At 34.7% G+C, this 19,438-nt stretch overlaps 1 protein-coding gene across 1 annotated transcript in view; it reads left to right on the top strand.

The window, feature by feature from the left end:
* LOC140146444 (CLIP-associating protein 1-like) overlaps positions 1-19,438 on the top strand; it is a 181,108-nt gene that overhangs the window by 25,127 nt on the left and 136,543 nt on the right. Inside the window, 2 exon segments of the mRNA XM_072168303.1 lie at positions 12,459-12,537; positions 19,126-19,169. Of these exon segments, the coding sequence (XP_072024404.1) occupies positions 12,459-12,537; positions 19,126-19,169 (123 nt within the window).

The raw sequence follows: 19,438 nt of genomic DNA, 5'->3' as shown, positions 1-19,438 counted from the left end.
GACCCAGAGGCTCTGGCGAACATTTATAATGAGTGATAATCACAACATAGTCTGGGAACTCTGTATCAATAATATGCTGCAAATGAATATTGAACAAACCTAGCTCTAGATGTAAACAAACGTAGGGTTTCACTGAATGGCATGATTCTGACAAAAATACAAGAGTTGGGTGGTTTGCTACATGTATTTAGAATGCACCTGTAAAATAATTACATACATGTAGTCTGCTGACATTTTTGCATTGTTGATAATGTAGGTCAATTTAGATGGCCTGGAATAAAAAAACACCAAATAGATGATAAAAATTCCCTTTAAAAGGGAAGGCCAGCGTCAATGCAGAAGAGGTCTTGTAAATAGTGGTTACGGTTCGCTATCTCTAAGGTTCGCTATCTCTAAGGTTCGCTATCTCTAAGGTTCGTTATCACTAATTACAAAAAAGGTCCGCTATACCCAAGGTTCGATATCACTAATTTTGAAAAAGGTTCGGTATTTCTAAGGTTCGATATCACTAATTTTAAATAAGGTTCGCTATCTCTAATTTTAAAAAAGGTCCGCTATCACTAATTTATTGAATGTTCGCTATCTCTAAGGTTCGCTATCACTAATTTAAAATAAGGTCCGCTATCTCTAATTTTAACAATCCCGGTATCCCTAGGGTTCGCTATATCTAATTTTAAATGAGGTCCGCTATCTCTAAGGTTCAAGCTATCTCTAAGGTTCGCTATCTCTAAGGTTCGCTATCACTAATTTCAAATAAGGTCCGCTATCTCTAATTTCAAATAAGGTCCGCTATCTCTAATTTTAAATAAGGTTCGCTATCTCTAATTTCAAATGAGGTTCGCTATAGCGGTCCTTATTTAAAATTAGAGATAGCGGACCTTATTTGAAATTAGAGATAGCGGACCTTATCTAAAATTAGAGATAGTGGACCTTATTTAAGATTAGTGATAACGAACCTTAGGTATAGCTAACCTTAATCGAAATTAGTGATAGCTAACCTTAGAGATAGCTTGTAACCTTGATAAATTAGGGATAGCTTAACCTTAAACAAAAGTAGTGATAGCTTAACCTTAGGTATAGCGGACCTTTATTGCAATTAGTGATAGCGTAACCTTAGAGATAGTGAACCTTCAATAAATTAGTGATAGCGGACCTTATTCAAAATTAGTGATAGCTAACCTTATTTAAAATTAGTGATAGCGAACCTTATTTTAAATTAGTCGAACCTTAGCTAGAACCTTATTCTAAATTAGTGATATCGAACCTTAGAAGTAGCGGACCTTTTTTTAGGTATAGCGAACCTTTTTCTCTATTAGAGATAGCGGGATTCTGATCTCCATAGACTTTGCACGTTAGTGATAGCGAACCTTAGAGATAGCGAACCTTAGAGATAGCGGACCTTAGAGATAGCGGGATGTCACCGTAAATAGTTTGGGTCACCGTGAAAGGCATTTTTAGGATCACGCTTACATCCATGTTACATGACAGTTCACCAAACCATCAATGGTGAGAACATGCACACTGAAACAGCAAAACACATTAACTCCTATAACTCCTGTCAACTCTTTAATTCATTACTCCAAATTGTTCTGTATTTTTGTCTTTACTGCTTTTTACCCATGCTTATTATAAAATCAAGAAATACACTGCAGTTGTTAGTTAATTCGCTATGTTAACTCAACTTACATGCACATTTTATTTTAAAATAATTTTATATTATTTCGCAATGTATAGTTTACTATAAAGTAGATAGTGGCAAGCACATGATAAAGGACTGATCATTCACTACAATCTTCACTTTTAAACTGTATTTTTTGAATGTGTTGATTGTTAGTCCGAAACTCCTGCAAAGCTACGGACATGGCATCTTACCTACTCCATTCTGTAGTCTGCATTGTGTGTTTTCTCAGTCTTCAATCATTTTGTTGAATGTAATTTTATGAATCAAATAAAAAAGATAGAAATTGGCCTCACTTTAGTTATGTGTCATTTTACAGTATTTATCATTTATAAAGTAAGACAATAATTTATTTATTTTCTATTGTGCATGTCAAAATATGGGATATATTGTTCAATATTATAGCTAGCCCCTAAAAACTTTATTTTCAATCGGATTTTTCCCGTTGAAAAGACAAAACTGATGTTAAAGATAGCAATAATATCATCAATAACATTTTGAGTCAATTTTATCCATAAAACGATACAGGATAGGATAGATAATTACTTTGACTTCAATGTGGTTCATATAATGAAGATTTTGATTCCACAACATTATTAGATCTGTTATCAACATATCAATTATGCACTCACAGGCAACCAAACATCATGCTATGCTCCACTGATATGACCTCGTGATCATTCCCCCGCTTTGACCATGTCATTTTTTTGATATTGCTGAACAAGTTTATGTAAGGCCCGGCAAAAAACGCAATCTCGCTTTTCACGCCGTGATTCTCGCTATTAACCAATTATCTCGCTTTTTAAAAAAGTTTCCAAGCAGTGCACTTACTATAAAAATGTTGCTTTATGCCATACATTTTGTAAAAGTTCGCCAAATTCCATTAAAATGCAGTTACAACTTCGCCAAAGTGCAGAATTCAGAAGCATTGCAATCACAAGGTCGAGTGAAAAACCCATGCTTTACTCAATAAAAACTGACATTTCATTTCAAATGAGTTCAAGTTTAGGCCATATATCATTATATTTATTGAATTACTGGAATATGTTGACTATAAAACATAATTCAAGGTCAATTTTTTTCACTTTTTTGCCGTCTGACGACAAGGTAGTAAAGGAAGCACATCCTCACTGTTGTCATTGACCGAATCTGAACAACAGAGGGCTTTTTTATGGAATTTATTTTTTTTCTTTTTCGTATTTTCGGGGCGTTTTTAAAGCTTCTTGTGCCATTTTCCGGGGGAAATCTCGCTTTTCTCGCATTTCAATACTTTGGATCTCGTTTCTTACTTCAAAAAATTGCGTTTTTTGCCGGGGCCCAAGTTTATGTTTATATGTGTAGGCCTAACCTATGATAACTTTTTAAGTCATAATTAATTCAAACATAACTTTGGCAATACTCAATCGTTTTCGTTCGTTGAAACGGCAAAACATACTTTCTTTTCCTTGCAAATCGAATTAGCAGACATCAAAAACATTTCCACCACGAGAAGTAAAAAAAATAATTCATACCAATAGAAGAAGGCTATAATCTTAGCTAATCTTTAGTGTACACAAACCCCATCTCAGAATTAGGTACCAGCGCCCTATGCGCTGGCGAAAATAGACTTAAACATAAGACTTTTTAATTGTCCCACCTATGCACAGTACCTTTTTTATAAAAATAAATTATTTTTATAGAACAAGAACTGGCAATGTTTTGTTGGATCAGTGGAAGCCAGCATAAAATATTACTGAGACCTTGACTTAGTCAGGCTGATACACAGCTGTCATTGTCATTACCTTTACTATTGATCATTGACTTGAAGTTGAGAAGATGGCATTTCACATAATGTCCGAAGCTTACTGTGCATTATTTTGGGATCCATCTGTAGCTAGATCTAAAACCTAAATTATTTCATGAATATATCACTCATCATTCTCCATCCAAGACCAATTATTCTGAAGTTGATTGTAAAAATTTTAGATGGTATAAATATGGCCCAAAAGATTTTGTTTGGCGTAAAATAAATATTAACTTCTTAAATAGAAATTTGGGTTTAGGTAGATCAGAATTTTTAAAACTTTTTTGTTGTTGAAAAAGACTACTAAATTTTACCTGTTTTCGAATACTAAGAGTAAGAAACAGTGTTACACAGGAGACAGTTAAATTGCATACTTTCTTTATTGTTAACTTCATTTGGTCAAAATAAACATACTTTGTTCCATTTTTAGAGCATTTATTATCCATGTAATAATATTTAAATGAGCCTTTTTTTTCCCTTCCCTCAAAATGTTTAAAATATTCAGGGTCGGCAGTATTTGAGTACTACATGTAGTAGGTCGGGTTATGCCATTCAAACCTACCTGCCTAGATAAAGCTTCTGGGTGTTCACCAAAAAAAAAAGGAATTTTGTGTCCAATCACGCATTTTAGGATTTTACCAAAATAAGCACTATTTTCAGTATAAAATACCTAAAAACAACAAGAATTAGTAGATAAATAATGTATTCTTCGCATTCTACATGTACATCAGGCTTCGAGCAAGTTCACTTTTCCAAAATACAAGATTTTCTAGATCCGTGTTTGTTTCTGAGGCTCCAAATTCAAATTCCAAGAATTGGACAATTCTTTGTACCTGGCAAATTTATGCATCATTAGAAAACTAGAGCGGTTACCGCACCATAGCTGAACCATGGGGATTTGGCAGTATATTGTGATATATATCTTTATAACCCCTTAATGCCCTTAAATGAATATTAAAATATTTTAAACATGTTTAGATTGTCATAAAGATCATTGTATTTAAATATCAGCTCAATTGGAGCATTTTTGAAAACTTGACCTTTGACCCCTTTATGACCCCTGAATGATCTTAAATAAATATTGGAATATTTTAAACATGTTTAGAATGTCATAAAGATCATGGCATTTAAATATCAGCTCAATTGGAGCATTTTTGACAACTCGACCTTTGACCCCTTTATGACCCCTTAATGACCTTAAGTGAATATTAAAATATTTTAAACATGTTTAGAATGTCATAAGCATCATTGCATATAAATTTCAGCTCGATTGGAGCATTTTTGGTTAAAATGACCTTTTTTGACCCCTGTGACCCCTTGGATGACCTCTGATTTTAGGGAATATTTTTTTTATATTCTTTACTTCTTTCTCTTTTATTTGACACCACTTGGGGGTTCATACCTTCGTGGCATTTAAAGATATGTCCATTTCAGACCAAATGGTTGGTAAGTAAGTAAGTACCGGTAAGTAAGTAAGTAAGCAAGTAAGTAAGCAAGTAAGTAAGTAACATACACTCATATAGGCTGATACCATTTCATGGTTCAGCAATAATAGGCACGTTCAGACGGTCGATGATTAGTCGTTGATTAGCTTGTAGTTATAAACTTCGATGATTAGCTTGTAGTTAATGACCGTGTGGACGCTTAATCGTGGTTTAGTAATCAACGAGTAAACTTCAAGTTACTAACCATAAGAAATCTTATGGTTTAGACCTAAACCACGAGCAGTAGTCGATGATAGTGCCCGTGTGGACAAGCTTATCTTCGAAGTCGTAGTTAAGCGTGACCTCAAATGACCTGATGGTGTCTATACATAGCATGTTTCTTGATCTTCTTGCATTTACCATGTTTTCCTATTGGTAACTGTTCGCATGCGCGTCAAATAGCAGCGAAAGACGGAGTTTCCATAGCTAAGCAAAGTCCGGGCTCAAGCCGCCGGATCACAGCAGGGCTAAAGATTGAAACTTCAAGAAAATTTGCGGCCCGATTTAAAGGTCTGGATCGACTCCAAATCATTGCATTTTTAGTAGGCATATTATAGTATTTTCTTAATTTTTTGGCTTAAAAATGAAGTAGCAAACTTGAAAAAAGAAGACAGAAGATTAGAATAAAATTATGATGGTTTTTTGGTATCGTCATTCGTTCTCGTGTCACATTACGCCAAAAGGGGAACTCCCGGCAGTTCGACCTAAGGATTCAGTATATTGTTGCGCAAGTAAGAAATAAAAATTAAAAACTCAAGAATATGATCTTTCACAGTTTAATTTCAAGTAATATTTCTTTTAATGAGCTAGTAACAACATCAACAACATGGAATCTCTATTTCTTTAAAAAATCTTTTTCACTATTAAAATAATGAAGCCACCTTGAGTCTTTAATTGGAGCCGATTTATTTTTAGCTGCACTGGTGGATTCATCCGCTTGTTTTTATTATTTTTATTTGTTTATTTCATGGCTAAATAAAATCACGTTAAATATTTAGCATGGAATAAATTATGTATATTCATTATAAATATTTTTCTGACATTTTCTTTATGATTAGGCCTATGAATTTCCACCAACCATGCCAACGAAATTTATTCAACATCTTGGAAGATCAATGCTTCATTCAATTTTTTTCCCGTGGTATACGGTCCACTTCCGGTTTTTATCAACGAGCAAGGTGTTGGCTTGTTGATAAATATTGCAATTGTCGAAGGTTAGCCGTCATGTGGACGCTCGTCGTTGATTAGGGGATTAAAAGTTACCATCGATGATTAGTAATCATCGATGGTAAGCCACCGTCTGAACACGGCTAATGCAAGATGCATTGCATGTATTGGCCTTTCGCTTCAACAGCTCAGTGCATCACAAACTGTGTTGACAGGTTGCACATTAAATGTTAAGTGTCTCATTATTTATGCAATACTGTAGTTAGAGAGAATTGATGAAAATGATTAAAACAATTGTAATATTTCACTATGCACTAACTCTAACTTTTTTGTGTTCTAGTTTGACTTTACCATAATAAATTTATTTATTAGAAAGCACACAATCGGGGCAATTAGGGTGTTTGTAATGCGCATTTTAAAAATAAGAGGCCGTGCATTTTGCCATTAAAAAAAGCGCAAAACCCAAAGGCTTATCCCAGATGTATGTGCCTGACTGTCTTGTCCATCTCAAGTGCCTGTATTGTCCATCTCAAGTTGAGAAATAAATTACATGGTGGGCCTAACCAAGAATACAGTCTTTTATATAATATATGGAGACTTCAAAAACTAGCCCTATTTTAAAATAAATGAACAATTCCAAATGAGATTTTCTCTTAAAACACAAATTTTACAAATATTATCCAACAGCAAATAAGCATTGAATCGTTGCCTGCAGGATAGACGATGACATCCTGCTACTTGAGCATGACAGGTGCGGTTCATGTGGGATGAGATCGCCGAGCAGGCCTCGAAATAAGCCAGAATTTCTGGGGGCCATTTGGGCCCTTAAAGGTTTGAGGGCCCTCACACATTTTTGTGGGCCCGAATTTGGGCCATTGGTTTTAACCTATGAACCTAAAAAAAAAAAGTGAGCAAATTGCCACAAATTTTGTGGGCCATTTGGGCCTGCCAGATGTGTCTTTTGTGGGCCCTCACTGATTTTCAGGGGCTGAGGGCCCTTGGGCTCTCCTTATTTTGAGCCCTGTTGCCGAGTCCTGTCCTACCTACCTACATGTAGGCCTCAGGCTTCCCGTTAGTGTGCGTCATTGCGTCCAGACGCGTATTTTACAAATTTGGACGCAAATTCACATGGCTAAACAAGTATTTTGCGTCCATGTGGACGCAGACAAAACTTCGAAATTTAATCATTAATTGATGATAAAAATAAGACATTTTTATTCTTTAGATAATAAAAGCCCCAAAATTTTGACCCACCTGCTTAGAATTGTAGTAAATTCTGCAATATTTGTAAATGCAACGTCAGGAAATCGTGCACTTTTTGCAAGCTTTCCGTACGATCGTTGTTTGATGGGAAAGTTGATGCTTTGTTTACAAAGCTTGCTGGAGTGATGACACGGCTACCGTGCAGTTGCTGTTTATTTAATTATTTATCACAAGCTGATAATATTCAGTTTTTAATGTTTTAAGTTTATTTTCTCATAAATAATCTATGTTTCCTTTATTAGTATTATTGTTACGATGAATAAAAGCAATTTTAAAGACAAAATCCAAATGATAATCTTTTTTGTATTATTTGTGGTAGCGCGTGTTTTAGCTTTTATATCATCAACAACACGTTTTAAAATTAAAGAAACCCGGAAGTAAAAGTACGAAAAATTGCGAATGTTTTTGCAGCTGTTTCTGACCACGTTTCCGACCAAAACTGACACAGAAATGAGAAAAATTATCATAGCGACTGGAGATGGAATATCATGGCGAAAATGCACTTTTATTTTATTTTAACAATCAACATTTGATGAAGTGTAGACCCGGGTGCACGGGTACGTGTGTTAGCAACAAGGGGCTGCCGTTCTGACCATGAAATTCCGCGGCGTTTCCCAGTATGATTGATCGTGAATTTCAGATGGACGCACAAAAATATGTCTGGACGCAAGTTTTTTCAACCTTGTCAGCAAACTTGCGTCACACATGACGCACATTTTTAAATCCTTAACGGGAACCCTGGTAGGCCTACATGTAATCACATTGTATTTTGCATACTGTGTTCACATGGGATGTTTACAAGAGATTTCAAACTGCACTGACTTGTTCTTTCAAATAAAAAAAACAAAATAAATTGTTAACAAATAATTTCTTCAAAATCAAACCAATCCTATAAACAAGAGAAAACTTTACAATTTGTTGTGGTAAGAACAAATAATGTACAAGAAGTGATTTATGTTTGAATGAAAATATATGGATCCACATAATAAATATTTTGAATTTACAATGTATGCCATCAGTACTGAATAGCTGAACACATAATGGAGAATGTGTGTGATGACATTAATGTACACAGTTGGAATACACTTGCTGAATATTTTATTCAAATTCATTTATACACATTATTTTTGTTGGAAAAATGTGTGGAAAAAGCATGGAAATATATCAAAATTGTCAAGAGCAAAATATATTATAAGGCTTTGAAATGCATTAATCTTTTGAAATAAAGCAGTTGTGGGAGCCTCATATTTCCCATCTAAAGAACTAATCCAAGTACAAAACTGAGGCAAAATGTGGGTCTGAAAATTAATCTAAAATTTGAAATATAGATCTATGTACATGTCATGTATACTTGTAACTGTATTAAACAATACATTGTAGTACCTGGGGTATCATCCGTACTGTAGTACCATCCATACTGAACCTCTGCTTTCAAATCTGTACTGAAGCTTGATGAAGTTTGGACTTGAGGATGTTTGTCCTAATAAATTATAGTTTATTCACCAGCTAGGGGTTATGTTTGTGCATAATTTATACATGTATGCAATCCCTTCACCATTATAAAGAAATTCATCGAGATTTGTTATTTAGATTTGCATTCTGTGACTTGAGCAACAAATTTCTAAGCATAACATCAGCTCTTGCTATTATTATGCATGGTGTATTGAATGACTTATCTTCTGTAGATAGCACCGCTGATGAGATGCTTCATATACTTGCACACACAGACAAGCACACAGCTATATCCTGCTAAGTTCAAAAGGCCATGTCTTAATTTTACGATCACCACACCTTACAGCGTTAGAAATCTGCTGATGATATTCTGGGAGGGAGGGAGTGGATGATTGATAGATAGCATAACATAAAGGTGTTAACAATTTACTATGTGCATAGATGGTGATCCATGTTGCATGTATTTTGTATTGGACTATATGTAACATAATAGTGTGGTAAAAATTTGTAATGTAAAAGCACTGAGATTTTCTGTTGTTGTTAAATTTTTAAATATTTGTTGAAGGAAAAGTTCACAATGGACATACGTGTGTATAATCAATCACAAATCCATCAGGTGACAGTGTAACGCAATTCCAAAAACATGCTGATAGTTAGAACCATCTGTTGCTATCTCTTGTCATTTGTTTGGGAATAATATTTTTGGTTTTATGGTTTCAGGGGCTAAAAAGCTGCTTTTCTTTGTGAAAATATATAACATTTCAGATATTGACATTGAGTACAAGTTTACTGAAATATCAAATACTCTATTTTGAATGCAATTAGTGTAAGCAAGTCTAAAATTACAAATTCGGCAAAGTAACTATTTTTTCAATTTCATATGATATAGGCCTAGTTGAATAATGTACAATTTCAGTTTTAAATTTTTAACCAATGGTCACATGAAAGGGATGTTTATTGCCACAGTAGTGCAGCGCAGTGTACATGTATGTAAATAATTTTGCTGTTGTGAAAATGCACTTGGTCTAGAAACCAAGTCTTATGGCTACATACATAGCAGCAGCTTGAAAGGCTTTGATTGATGTTGTAATTTGTAGCTGTATCCCCAAGTCCACAATGCATACAATATGTATACAATGTATCTCATTATAAAATGTTACATCTTATTAAAATTACTGTGTTCTTTTTAGTGAAGAGTCTTATATAATCACTGTTGAAAATAATTCTTAATTAAAATACATCAATAAATTGCTTCTATAGGTTGTTCAAGTCATTTTGTTTCAAATTTGTGTGGATTTTCTGGGGGTTTGTTTGCCAGTTAATAATGGCAGCAACTAAAGGGACATTTTCATGTACATTTACACTTATTCTGGATAATACCCGATGCTGATAAATCCCTTTTGACTAATTATCATGATTATGGTTTGCAGCTACATGTCATACATGATGTATGCAGACTTGCTCACAGCAATTTATGCATTAATTTCCGCAAGTGTACTCAAAATGGACTGTGCTTGTTTTCTACTGAGCATTCACAGTGCCTTGATCTGCTGTAAACAGAAAATCACATAAGTCCAGGAAGAAAAAAGGATTGGTAATTAATAAATTTGATGACATTTTGGAGCTGTGCAATAATTTTAAGCAATTTTGAGGAATTTTTGGCAAGCTGAGAGGGTGGGTGGGGCGGTGCAAGCAATTTTGGCACATATTCATGGGGTACGCATAATAAAACTCTAAAAAGGAATAGGAAAACAGTACAGAATGTGTAGGCAGGGTTGTGTAGGCCTATATGCAAAGTTTCTTGCTTGCTGCGCACACTGATGGCATAGGTCAGAAAACCCCATGCGACAACCATTTGCGCAAATTCTTAAAGTTGGGATCCCAAAATTGAACATGTGTGGGGGCAAGATTTTTGGCAGATTGGGTGGGGGTTAAGCAATTTTTGGCAGGCCGATGGGGGGGGGGGGGCAGGCATTGTTTTGGCATACTGTTTGGAAATTGTTGGGCTTCAGAATTATTGCACAGCCCTTACACTGTATGTGTACTTCCACTGTTAGTTCAACCATCATTTCTCCACATAGAAGTAAAACTTCCTACCTTATGTAGACCTCAACTAGAAGCATGTAGGTTAATTGAATACTAGGAGTGTGCAATATCCAAAGTATCATTTACAGGTCATCACAACCATGTCAGGTGGAGATTCACAGCAAGAAGTAATTGTAAATTGGAATTGTTTTTAATTAAATGGTAATTATTAGTGATTGTAATACCTTTGGTAGTTGAAAATTATAATATTATATGTTAGACTAATCTATGTTCGGTTTATATTTTGAAATAATAACATGTCACGTCACATTTACTTTAAAAAGCATTGTTTGTTTTGAAGCAATTTTGTTGTTTCTGATATATCTTCATTTTATGTGTTGCTATAAACTAGTAATTTTGATGAAACAAACATACAGCTATCACTTAATCAGTTATGAAACCAGGCTAAATGATCCAATTGCTAAATCTGTACACCCCTCCCCCCACAGGCCAGGGCTATACCCCCCCCCCCACACACACACACCCTTCTGCCCCTGCTGCTATTATCATACACATGCATGAACAAAAATTGTAGTGTGAATTCTACACATCTACATTGGGTATTCCAGGTCTGGCACCCAGATTTATCAATTTACATAAAGCTGTACATACATACACGTGCGGCTGTGTGCACAAGAGAATACTCCATGTTGAACACATTCACATGATTGTAATTCGCATTATTGTATTGGGCATATTTTGCATCGACAATTTGCCACATTTTACATCCTGCACATCAATCCTGCTCGTGCTTGTAATGTACTTAGGCTCGTCCAAATAAATGTTTTCCAGGTATCATGCATTCCATCTGAATATTGTAGAATTAGGCATCTAATTACAAAATTGATATTGTAATCTAAACAGCATAGCATTTATTGATTATATTTTTACTGGTGTCATATTGGATGTTATGCATATAGAATGTGTACATACGGTAACCTGGATTCCATTGGTTTCTATGTCATGGTGTGATAAACCATTCAACCTTTTATTGTAGTTTCAATGTTAGGTGATCTTCTTTCATTTCAATTAGTCTTGACTCTTTTCGAGATATTGCGTACACAATAGGAGGGCAGTCTTCAATATGGGTAAAACCTGCCAAATTCAAAAGACTTTTCCCATTTTGTGCAGCGCTATCCTATTGTGTCCGCCATATCTCGAAAAGGCTAATATCTTTAAATTCAAAAGATACCCAAGTTCCACTGCCTGGTTGCCAGGGCTCAGTGTCATTTTGGTATTCCTAAACTAACTATCTGTATGTACTGATCTACTCTTCGTGTACCTATAAAGTACCTCCTTATATCTACTCTTTACCCACCCATCCACCAAGCAACCAACCAAATGGGATTGCTCAAGCATAGGGAGACAAATTGGTATCAAGATGGTAATGTTTTTCCATTACCCACATATCATAATAAATATTTAAAAATGTTTTGTGAGGTCAGTATCAGTTTGTATCAGTTCAACCACTATGTATGTCCAGTAAGCAAGTACATTGAATATCATTTATTTACTTTTTGCCATATTGTTCTCTTCCATTCTTCAGATATCACTAGCTGGTCTAGAATGTCTCACATCCCTTGTACACAGACAAGGAGATAAATTCAAAACCCACGTTGGAACAGGTAAGTGACTGAGTGAGAATATCACATCGGTAACCTCACATAATCTTCCACCATTGCATTCCAAACACATGGGGCTGTAATTACCAGATAGTGTGACCAAATCCTCATGCTAGACCACTATATTATAGAGACAAGTATAGCCAATTTTAGATTTCATCAAGTTAAGGGCTTGGATAGCAGCGTTTGCACAGTATTTTTGTGGGACATGAGAGCACATCAGACATATCGAACTGCATTCTAAATGGTCATGTTTTTTATACTGGGACCCTAAAAAAGGTGGTGCTGTCACATTTTGCTAAATCATTTTGTCTACTTATTCCTATATTTTTGCTAAAATTCATCGTGAACAAATGGTTTTGGTCTTATTTTGAAGATAAATTATTAATCTAATGAATTAATAACAAATACAATTAAACAAATGTATTAATTAATTACAACAGCTTAATTAAGTTAATTAGTCAGGGGTGGTGCCGGAAGTGGAGGAGCCGGAAGCGGAGGAGCTCTGTGTAATTCCAATGGGAAGTTGATGTTCATTAATAAAATTTATGCACTTTGTTGCCTAGTAGAAATAAAAATGCATTTTGCATAATGTTAATCTTATTTTTTAACTTTCTATAACTATAATTGCCTAGTTAATCTTAATGAACTTAGTAATTAAGGATTTAACAAGCTTTTAATTAATGCAGTGGAATGTGGGTCATACAACACAATGGGCTTTAATTTTGCATGCATGCATATGAAATAAATTTCAATATTGTTTTATCTTTGAAATATGAAATAAATCTTCTAAAAGGAGATTATTACAGTCAAAGGATTTAATCTGATGCCATATTGATCTCTGGTTATTGTTAAATAGTTTATTGATGTAGGCTAATTGTACATGTATTCAGTGTGGTAAATAAGGTGGGCCCGGGGGCCCATAGCCCGTGAAAATCAATGCGGGCCCTACGAAATTGTGCCATGAGGGCCCGACTGGCCCATGAAAAAAATAAGTAAATAAATAAATAAATTTAAGTTTACTGAAAAACGGGACTGAAAATACAAAAAATCTTCCAAGACATCGTCCATACTACACTAATTCATAAATGGAGATTCATTTTAAATGCTGATTTTTTCAAAAAATGTGTTTATTTTCCACTCTCAATTTATTCGGGCCCGCAAAAGTTTGTGAGGGCCCCTAAAGATTCAAGAACAAGGGCCCAAATGGCCCGTGGTCATTTTTGCTTATTTACCACACTGCATGTATTGTACATGTACCTTTGTTACTAATTATTCACTGAATATTGATTTTTGGAACACCCTATATAGGAATTGGATATTTAAATTTGATATTATAGCAATTCTGTAAACTATTTTGAATATATCTTCCAAATTTAATGGCACTTCGGGAAATTTTACATAAATTAAAAAAATTAATTTACAACTTTTTTTCACACCCTGTATAACACAATGGACTTAACAAATATAGTGCAAACTATACATTTAATGAAAGGACTAACTGTGTACGACAGCGTTCAAGCTTTGACTTACGTTTGGCGGACAGAATGGAGAAAACTTAAAGTGAAAGATATCCTACTTAAAGGAACTTTTGTAGGCTTAAATTTTGTGTAGAAACTGAATCTGACATAAAAAATGCATAATTATCAACTTGAAAATTTTCCCCATAGCACTGTACAGGCATATTTCTGCCCGAAATCCTCAAATTTGAGCGAAAATTTTTGTTAAAAAAATAAGTCCTTCAAAATGGAGATACTTAGGGCTAAACAAAAAACATGTTGCTCTAGAGAAAGGTATTGGTTAGAGCAACATGTTCTTTGTTTAGCCTTACACCTCCCAGTTTTGAAGGACTTATTTTTTAACAAAATCCATGACTTTTTTCACGCCTCAAAATTCTTAGGGTGGGGGTAGCATATTGCATGTTATTTCCTTTTCTATAAATCTAGCATGCTTATTTGTTATATCACCATTTAGCTATTGAAATACTGAGCAAAATGACACTTAAAACATCCCTATAGCTCATACCATTGTGGAGATATGGTCTTTTCAAATCGAAAATGAGGCGAAAATGATACTTTTTTCCAAATCAATTGTCACCCGAACCCTCAACTTTGTACCCCTGCTACGAAGATAAAGAAATATATGGATCCCATTCAATGCTTTTAATATCACAATTGTACCCTTGTTACACAATTAGCATAGAAAATTAGGCACTATTTGATAGTTTTCATGTTCATACACTCAGAGGAAATTAGCAAGTCAAAATTTTTGTCACCCCAAAACGGCCATTTTCGGCCAAAATTGGACCAAAAAATGAATTTTTCTCAAAATCTGTGAAAAATAAGGGGTTTTAAGTGCCAAAATCTGAAAATATGTGACATTTTACCCCTAAGAACATTTTTGCTAAAAGTAATCAAGAATATTGACTGTTTTCACCCCTAAATACTTTTTTCACACTTTGTCTGCCAGACGTAAGTCAAAGCTTGAACGCTGTCGTACATTCCAAATATCAAGATCATTTTCAAATTTAATATACTTTGTAGAAATATTGGAGCGGTAAAGAAATTTAATTAAAACGGCCATTTTCGGCCAAAATTGGACCAAAAAATGAATTTTTCTCAAAATCTGTGAAAAATAAGGGGTTTTAAGTGCCAAAATCTGAAAATATGTGACATTTTACCCCTAAGAACATTTTTGCTAAAAGTAATCAAGAATATTGACTGTTTTCACCCCTAAATACTTTTTTCACACTTTGTCTGCCAGACGTAAGTCAAAGCTTGAACGCTGTCGTACATTCCAAATATCAAGATCATTTTCAAATTTAATATACTTTGTAGAAATATTGGAGCGGTAAAGAAATTTAATTTTTTCGGTATTTTTCAATGGAATCACCCTGTATATTTTTTGGTACACCCTGTATATCCATCAAACTTTACAGATTTGCAATCATGACAATATATGCTTTCTAAAAATGTATACTTTTACTAGTTTGGGTGAAAACTTTTTGAAATATAATCAGAAATACAAAAAAGGAGTTGATTTTTGACAAATTGCAAGATGTGACACAATTGGGTCCCACCTCAAAAAACATGACCAAATACAAAGAATGTCCTTCTGATATCAAATAATTTTGGATTTATTGAAATTCGCGACATAATACAAATTTTATGGCAAATTATTTAAAATTGACATTTCACAAGTAAAATTTATAAATCTAATGATATTTACTTTTTTGTATGTAGCTGGGAGGAAAACTGATGATCATTAGAAAATTTTGACCTTTCGTATTAAAAATATACATTTTTATGTCAAAAATGTGTATCTTCAGTATCCAAGTTCACAATTTTCAATTGATCGTCGGCTTTTCCTCCCAGCTACATACACTTTTTAAAAGTACATATCATTCAAGGACTGTTAAATGTACAAAATAATATCAAATTTGTATTATGTCGCCAATTTCAAATTATCAAAATTATTTGATATCAGAAGGATATTCCTCGTATTCAGAATGCAATTTGATATGTCTGATGTGCTTTCATGTCCCACAAAAAATACTGTGCAAACGTTGCTATCCGATTCCTTAAGTAATTACTTAAATAGCAAAACTCCAGCTGCGAAAGTTGGTTTTCACTACCTGTAAAGATTGGTGAAATTTCTGGAGCACAACATCTTTAAGCGCATATTTATCGAAAATGAACACAATTTCCGTCCCACATTACCCAGTTAAAGTTACAGCGTAACTTTTGTGGGTGTCACATGACACCATGTGCTGTGAATCTTAGACACCGACCGTGGCCAACACTCGCTGGTTCCCAATGGTGCCGGGCACAGAATATATACAGTGGCCGGGTGGGTCTAGATGTGGTGATCTCAAGAGAAAGCAAAGTGATATGTTTTTAACAAGCTAATTTAAACAAGAATCTGGTTTTATATTTAACAAGTTCATGTCACAAGTGCTGTTAACAAGGCTATACAAAACCTATTGGACAGTCAGTTTACATATTGCAAGGTTGGACCTGGATGGCAAGGTGATGTTTGCTGAACGTGATTCTACTTGACAAATCATGTAATAAGTGTTTTAATTGCTATTCGTGGATAGCAATAGAACCATGAACAACAACTTGTACATAATACATTTTGTATTTGTTTTGGGGGGTTTAGGGTTATATCAACAACCTGTATTATGTGAAACATTCATGGGTAATACAGCTGACATCTTGTGAAGAATGTTATGCTATGTATTCCAAGCTTAATGTATTACTACAAACTAATGTAAAACATAAAATTTGGACTTGTACTACAATGGCTTTACAGATTGTAAAGGTTGTTAGGCCCTCACTCTTTAGAAGCATGGATGCAGAATGTGTTTAGTTAGTTGCAGAACAAGCCCTAGTTTAGTTACCTAGATATTCTGCATCCATGCTTCTGAAGAGTAGGGGCTTAACAGCCTTTACTAAACAGATCTGTAACGCCAGGTAGCATGTCTCTAGTTATACTAGTTGGTTGAGCATTTTACCATGATGTTTTGGTGGTTTCACCTCTATTTAGATTACAAACTAATGTATACAGGACATTAGCAAACCGGCAGGCGGGTTAGCCATGGCCGCCCCACTTTTGGAGAAATAATATATGTTATGTTATTCTTTATTTTGGTGGCCCACATTTGTAATGGCTACCTCACATTTTTCAACCTTGCTATAGCCCTGAAAGTGTATTCCACACAGAGTACAAGGTATTTGTCATTTCCAAAGGTGCTGCATTAGGTTGGTTTTTTTTAATTGGTTTAATATCTGATTATCTCCTTTGACATATGACAATGCTGTTTTCAGAAGTTCATATGATTTTAGATGGCTGGAATCAAATGGCTTGCAAAGCATTTCACCAATATTACTACAAATTACATTACTTGCTAACAGTGTCATCAGCACTATTTTTGAAAATAATACTTTTGAAAATGATCATATTAAGAGTATTGAGTCTTTAGTGTGGAAGCAGGAAAAAATGTTTTTAAGCTGTTCCTTTTGCATACAATCATAACCCATTTCAGGTAAGCTTATAGGTAAACCATTGGGATGGTGTGGATGCACTTACACATACAGAGCTAGGGGTGACCTATGTATAGAATGCATAGAAAGAAGAGGGATTTACTTTTCCCAGCCAAATCGTTCCCTAAAGGGATGATTTTTCACTACTTCTGTACTTTATTTTCAAAACACCTAGCATTTGTAGCACAGGATATGAACTGTACTGACCTATTGGTATAATCTGTAGGTTCTAAGATTTGTGAATTAGCATGTAAACAGAACCAACACATTCAGGAACATTCGGGACCTGCTGTGTAAAAATGTTTTTCTGCTGAAATATATATCTGATTTGTTTATAAAATCAAATGGTTCAATCCTTTTTTATAATCCCAAAAAGTGCTGGTACCTTCTATACCAGGGTTGTCCTGATAAATGATTTTTTCATCATAAAAAGAGCAAAATACAACAGTTTTTAGGGAGGTGATGCCCCTGTAGCCGCCATATATACAGATCCCTCACGTTCACTAGAAAGATTGTGTCCCGAACCTGTGGTCTAATTCATGAATTGGATTGTAAAATTAGCCAGCACTCAACTTGGGTTACTTACAACACTGCTTTATACCACAGTTACATACAGTACATAAAGCCCTTTAATATAGGGTGGCATGTTATCAATTCTTTGGAAATCATCTGAAAAGTGATTTCTGCCAACCAAGTAATAGAAACTGTTTTCCAAACCATGAGCAACAAACAAATTAGTCAAGTGCATGTTTAGTGGTACATAAGTAACCTGGCTGTAAATGTCACCATTAAATGAATAGCCACCACAGGTAGGCAGAAGACAGGTTATTGTTACTCGCTTGTGTGTATTGTTCAATTCAATCGTTTTGTTTGTGAAAACTCTGAGAACAATGCATGAAGTATTTTGCTTGTGGATTCAGGAGTCACAACTTGGGTTAAGGGTGAGAAAAAGAAGTTCAACAAAATTGCACTAAGAAATATTGTGTTCAGTCTGTAAGTCTGAAATCAAAATATATACTGTCAAAAATTGTTAATAGGGTAACAATTCATTAACCCACGTATTCTGGAGGTCCAGAAAATAGCTTTTGTGACCTTCAAAGTCAGATTTTGAATGCTCACACTGGCTAACTTTAGGTCACCCTCAAAATTGTCACCCAAAGGTTACTGCGAAGGTTACCGCATACCTCAATTGGTGGTTGACAGATTCACTTGCATTACCGCGCATTCTCCTTCACCCGATCTGTTTTTGCTGGGGCCGTTACCACGTATTCCTCGCATTGCCCCAAATTCACCCGCAACCGTTGGCTCAGTAGAAACATGCTGTAAGACAAAATGTAAAGGTTTCTAACACTAATGATTGACCATGTACTTTGTTTGACCCACAGTACATGCCATGAAATAAAAAATGTTTTATTCAGTGTGTCTATTCAGACCTGACATCATCAATATTTAGAGAACCTTGGATTTAACATGCTACATTGCAATCCAATGTAAATAATAGACTTGTAATTGCACTCATTTTGTGTGTTTTCTTTCTCTTTTGCAGTACTGCCTGCCACACTTGACAGACTAGGAGATGGAAAGGATCAGGTATTGATAAGTTTAAACAAATTATTTAAATAATATTAATTGTGAAAGTCATCAAATCTATTAAGTTTGCAATTAATAAAAATGGCATCAAAAATAAAAAAATAAATGAATGAATGAATGAACGAAGAAACAAACAAACAGAGGTATTTTATAGCACCTTTGAAACAGTTATCAAATCTATTTATTTATTCCGCTGCCCTATCACATTGATTTTCCAAACAGTGCACATTATGACCAGGCCCATAGCCAGGATTTTTTTTGGGGGGGGG

The sequence above is a fragment of the Amphiura filiformis genome, chromosome 1 (genome assembly GCF_039555335.1).
Source record: "Amphiura filiformis chromosome 1, Afil_fr2py, whole genome shotgun sequence".
Classification (NCBI taxonomy): domain Eukaryota; kingdom Metazoa; phylum Echinodermata; class Ophiuroidea; order Amphilepidida; family Amphiuridae; genus Amphiura; species Amphiura filiformis.
The sequence above is the reverse complement of the archived record's forward strand: the minus strand, read 5'-3'. Positions and strand labels throughout refer to the sequence as shown.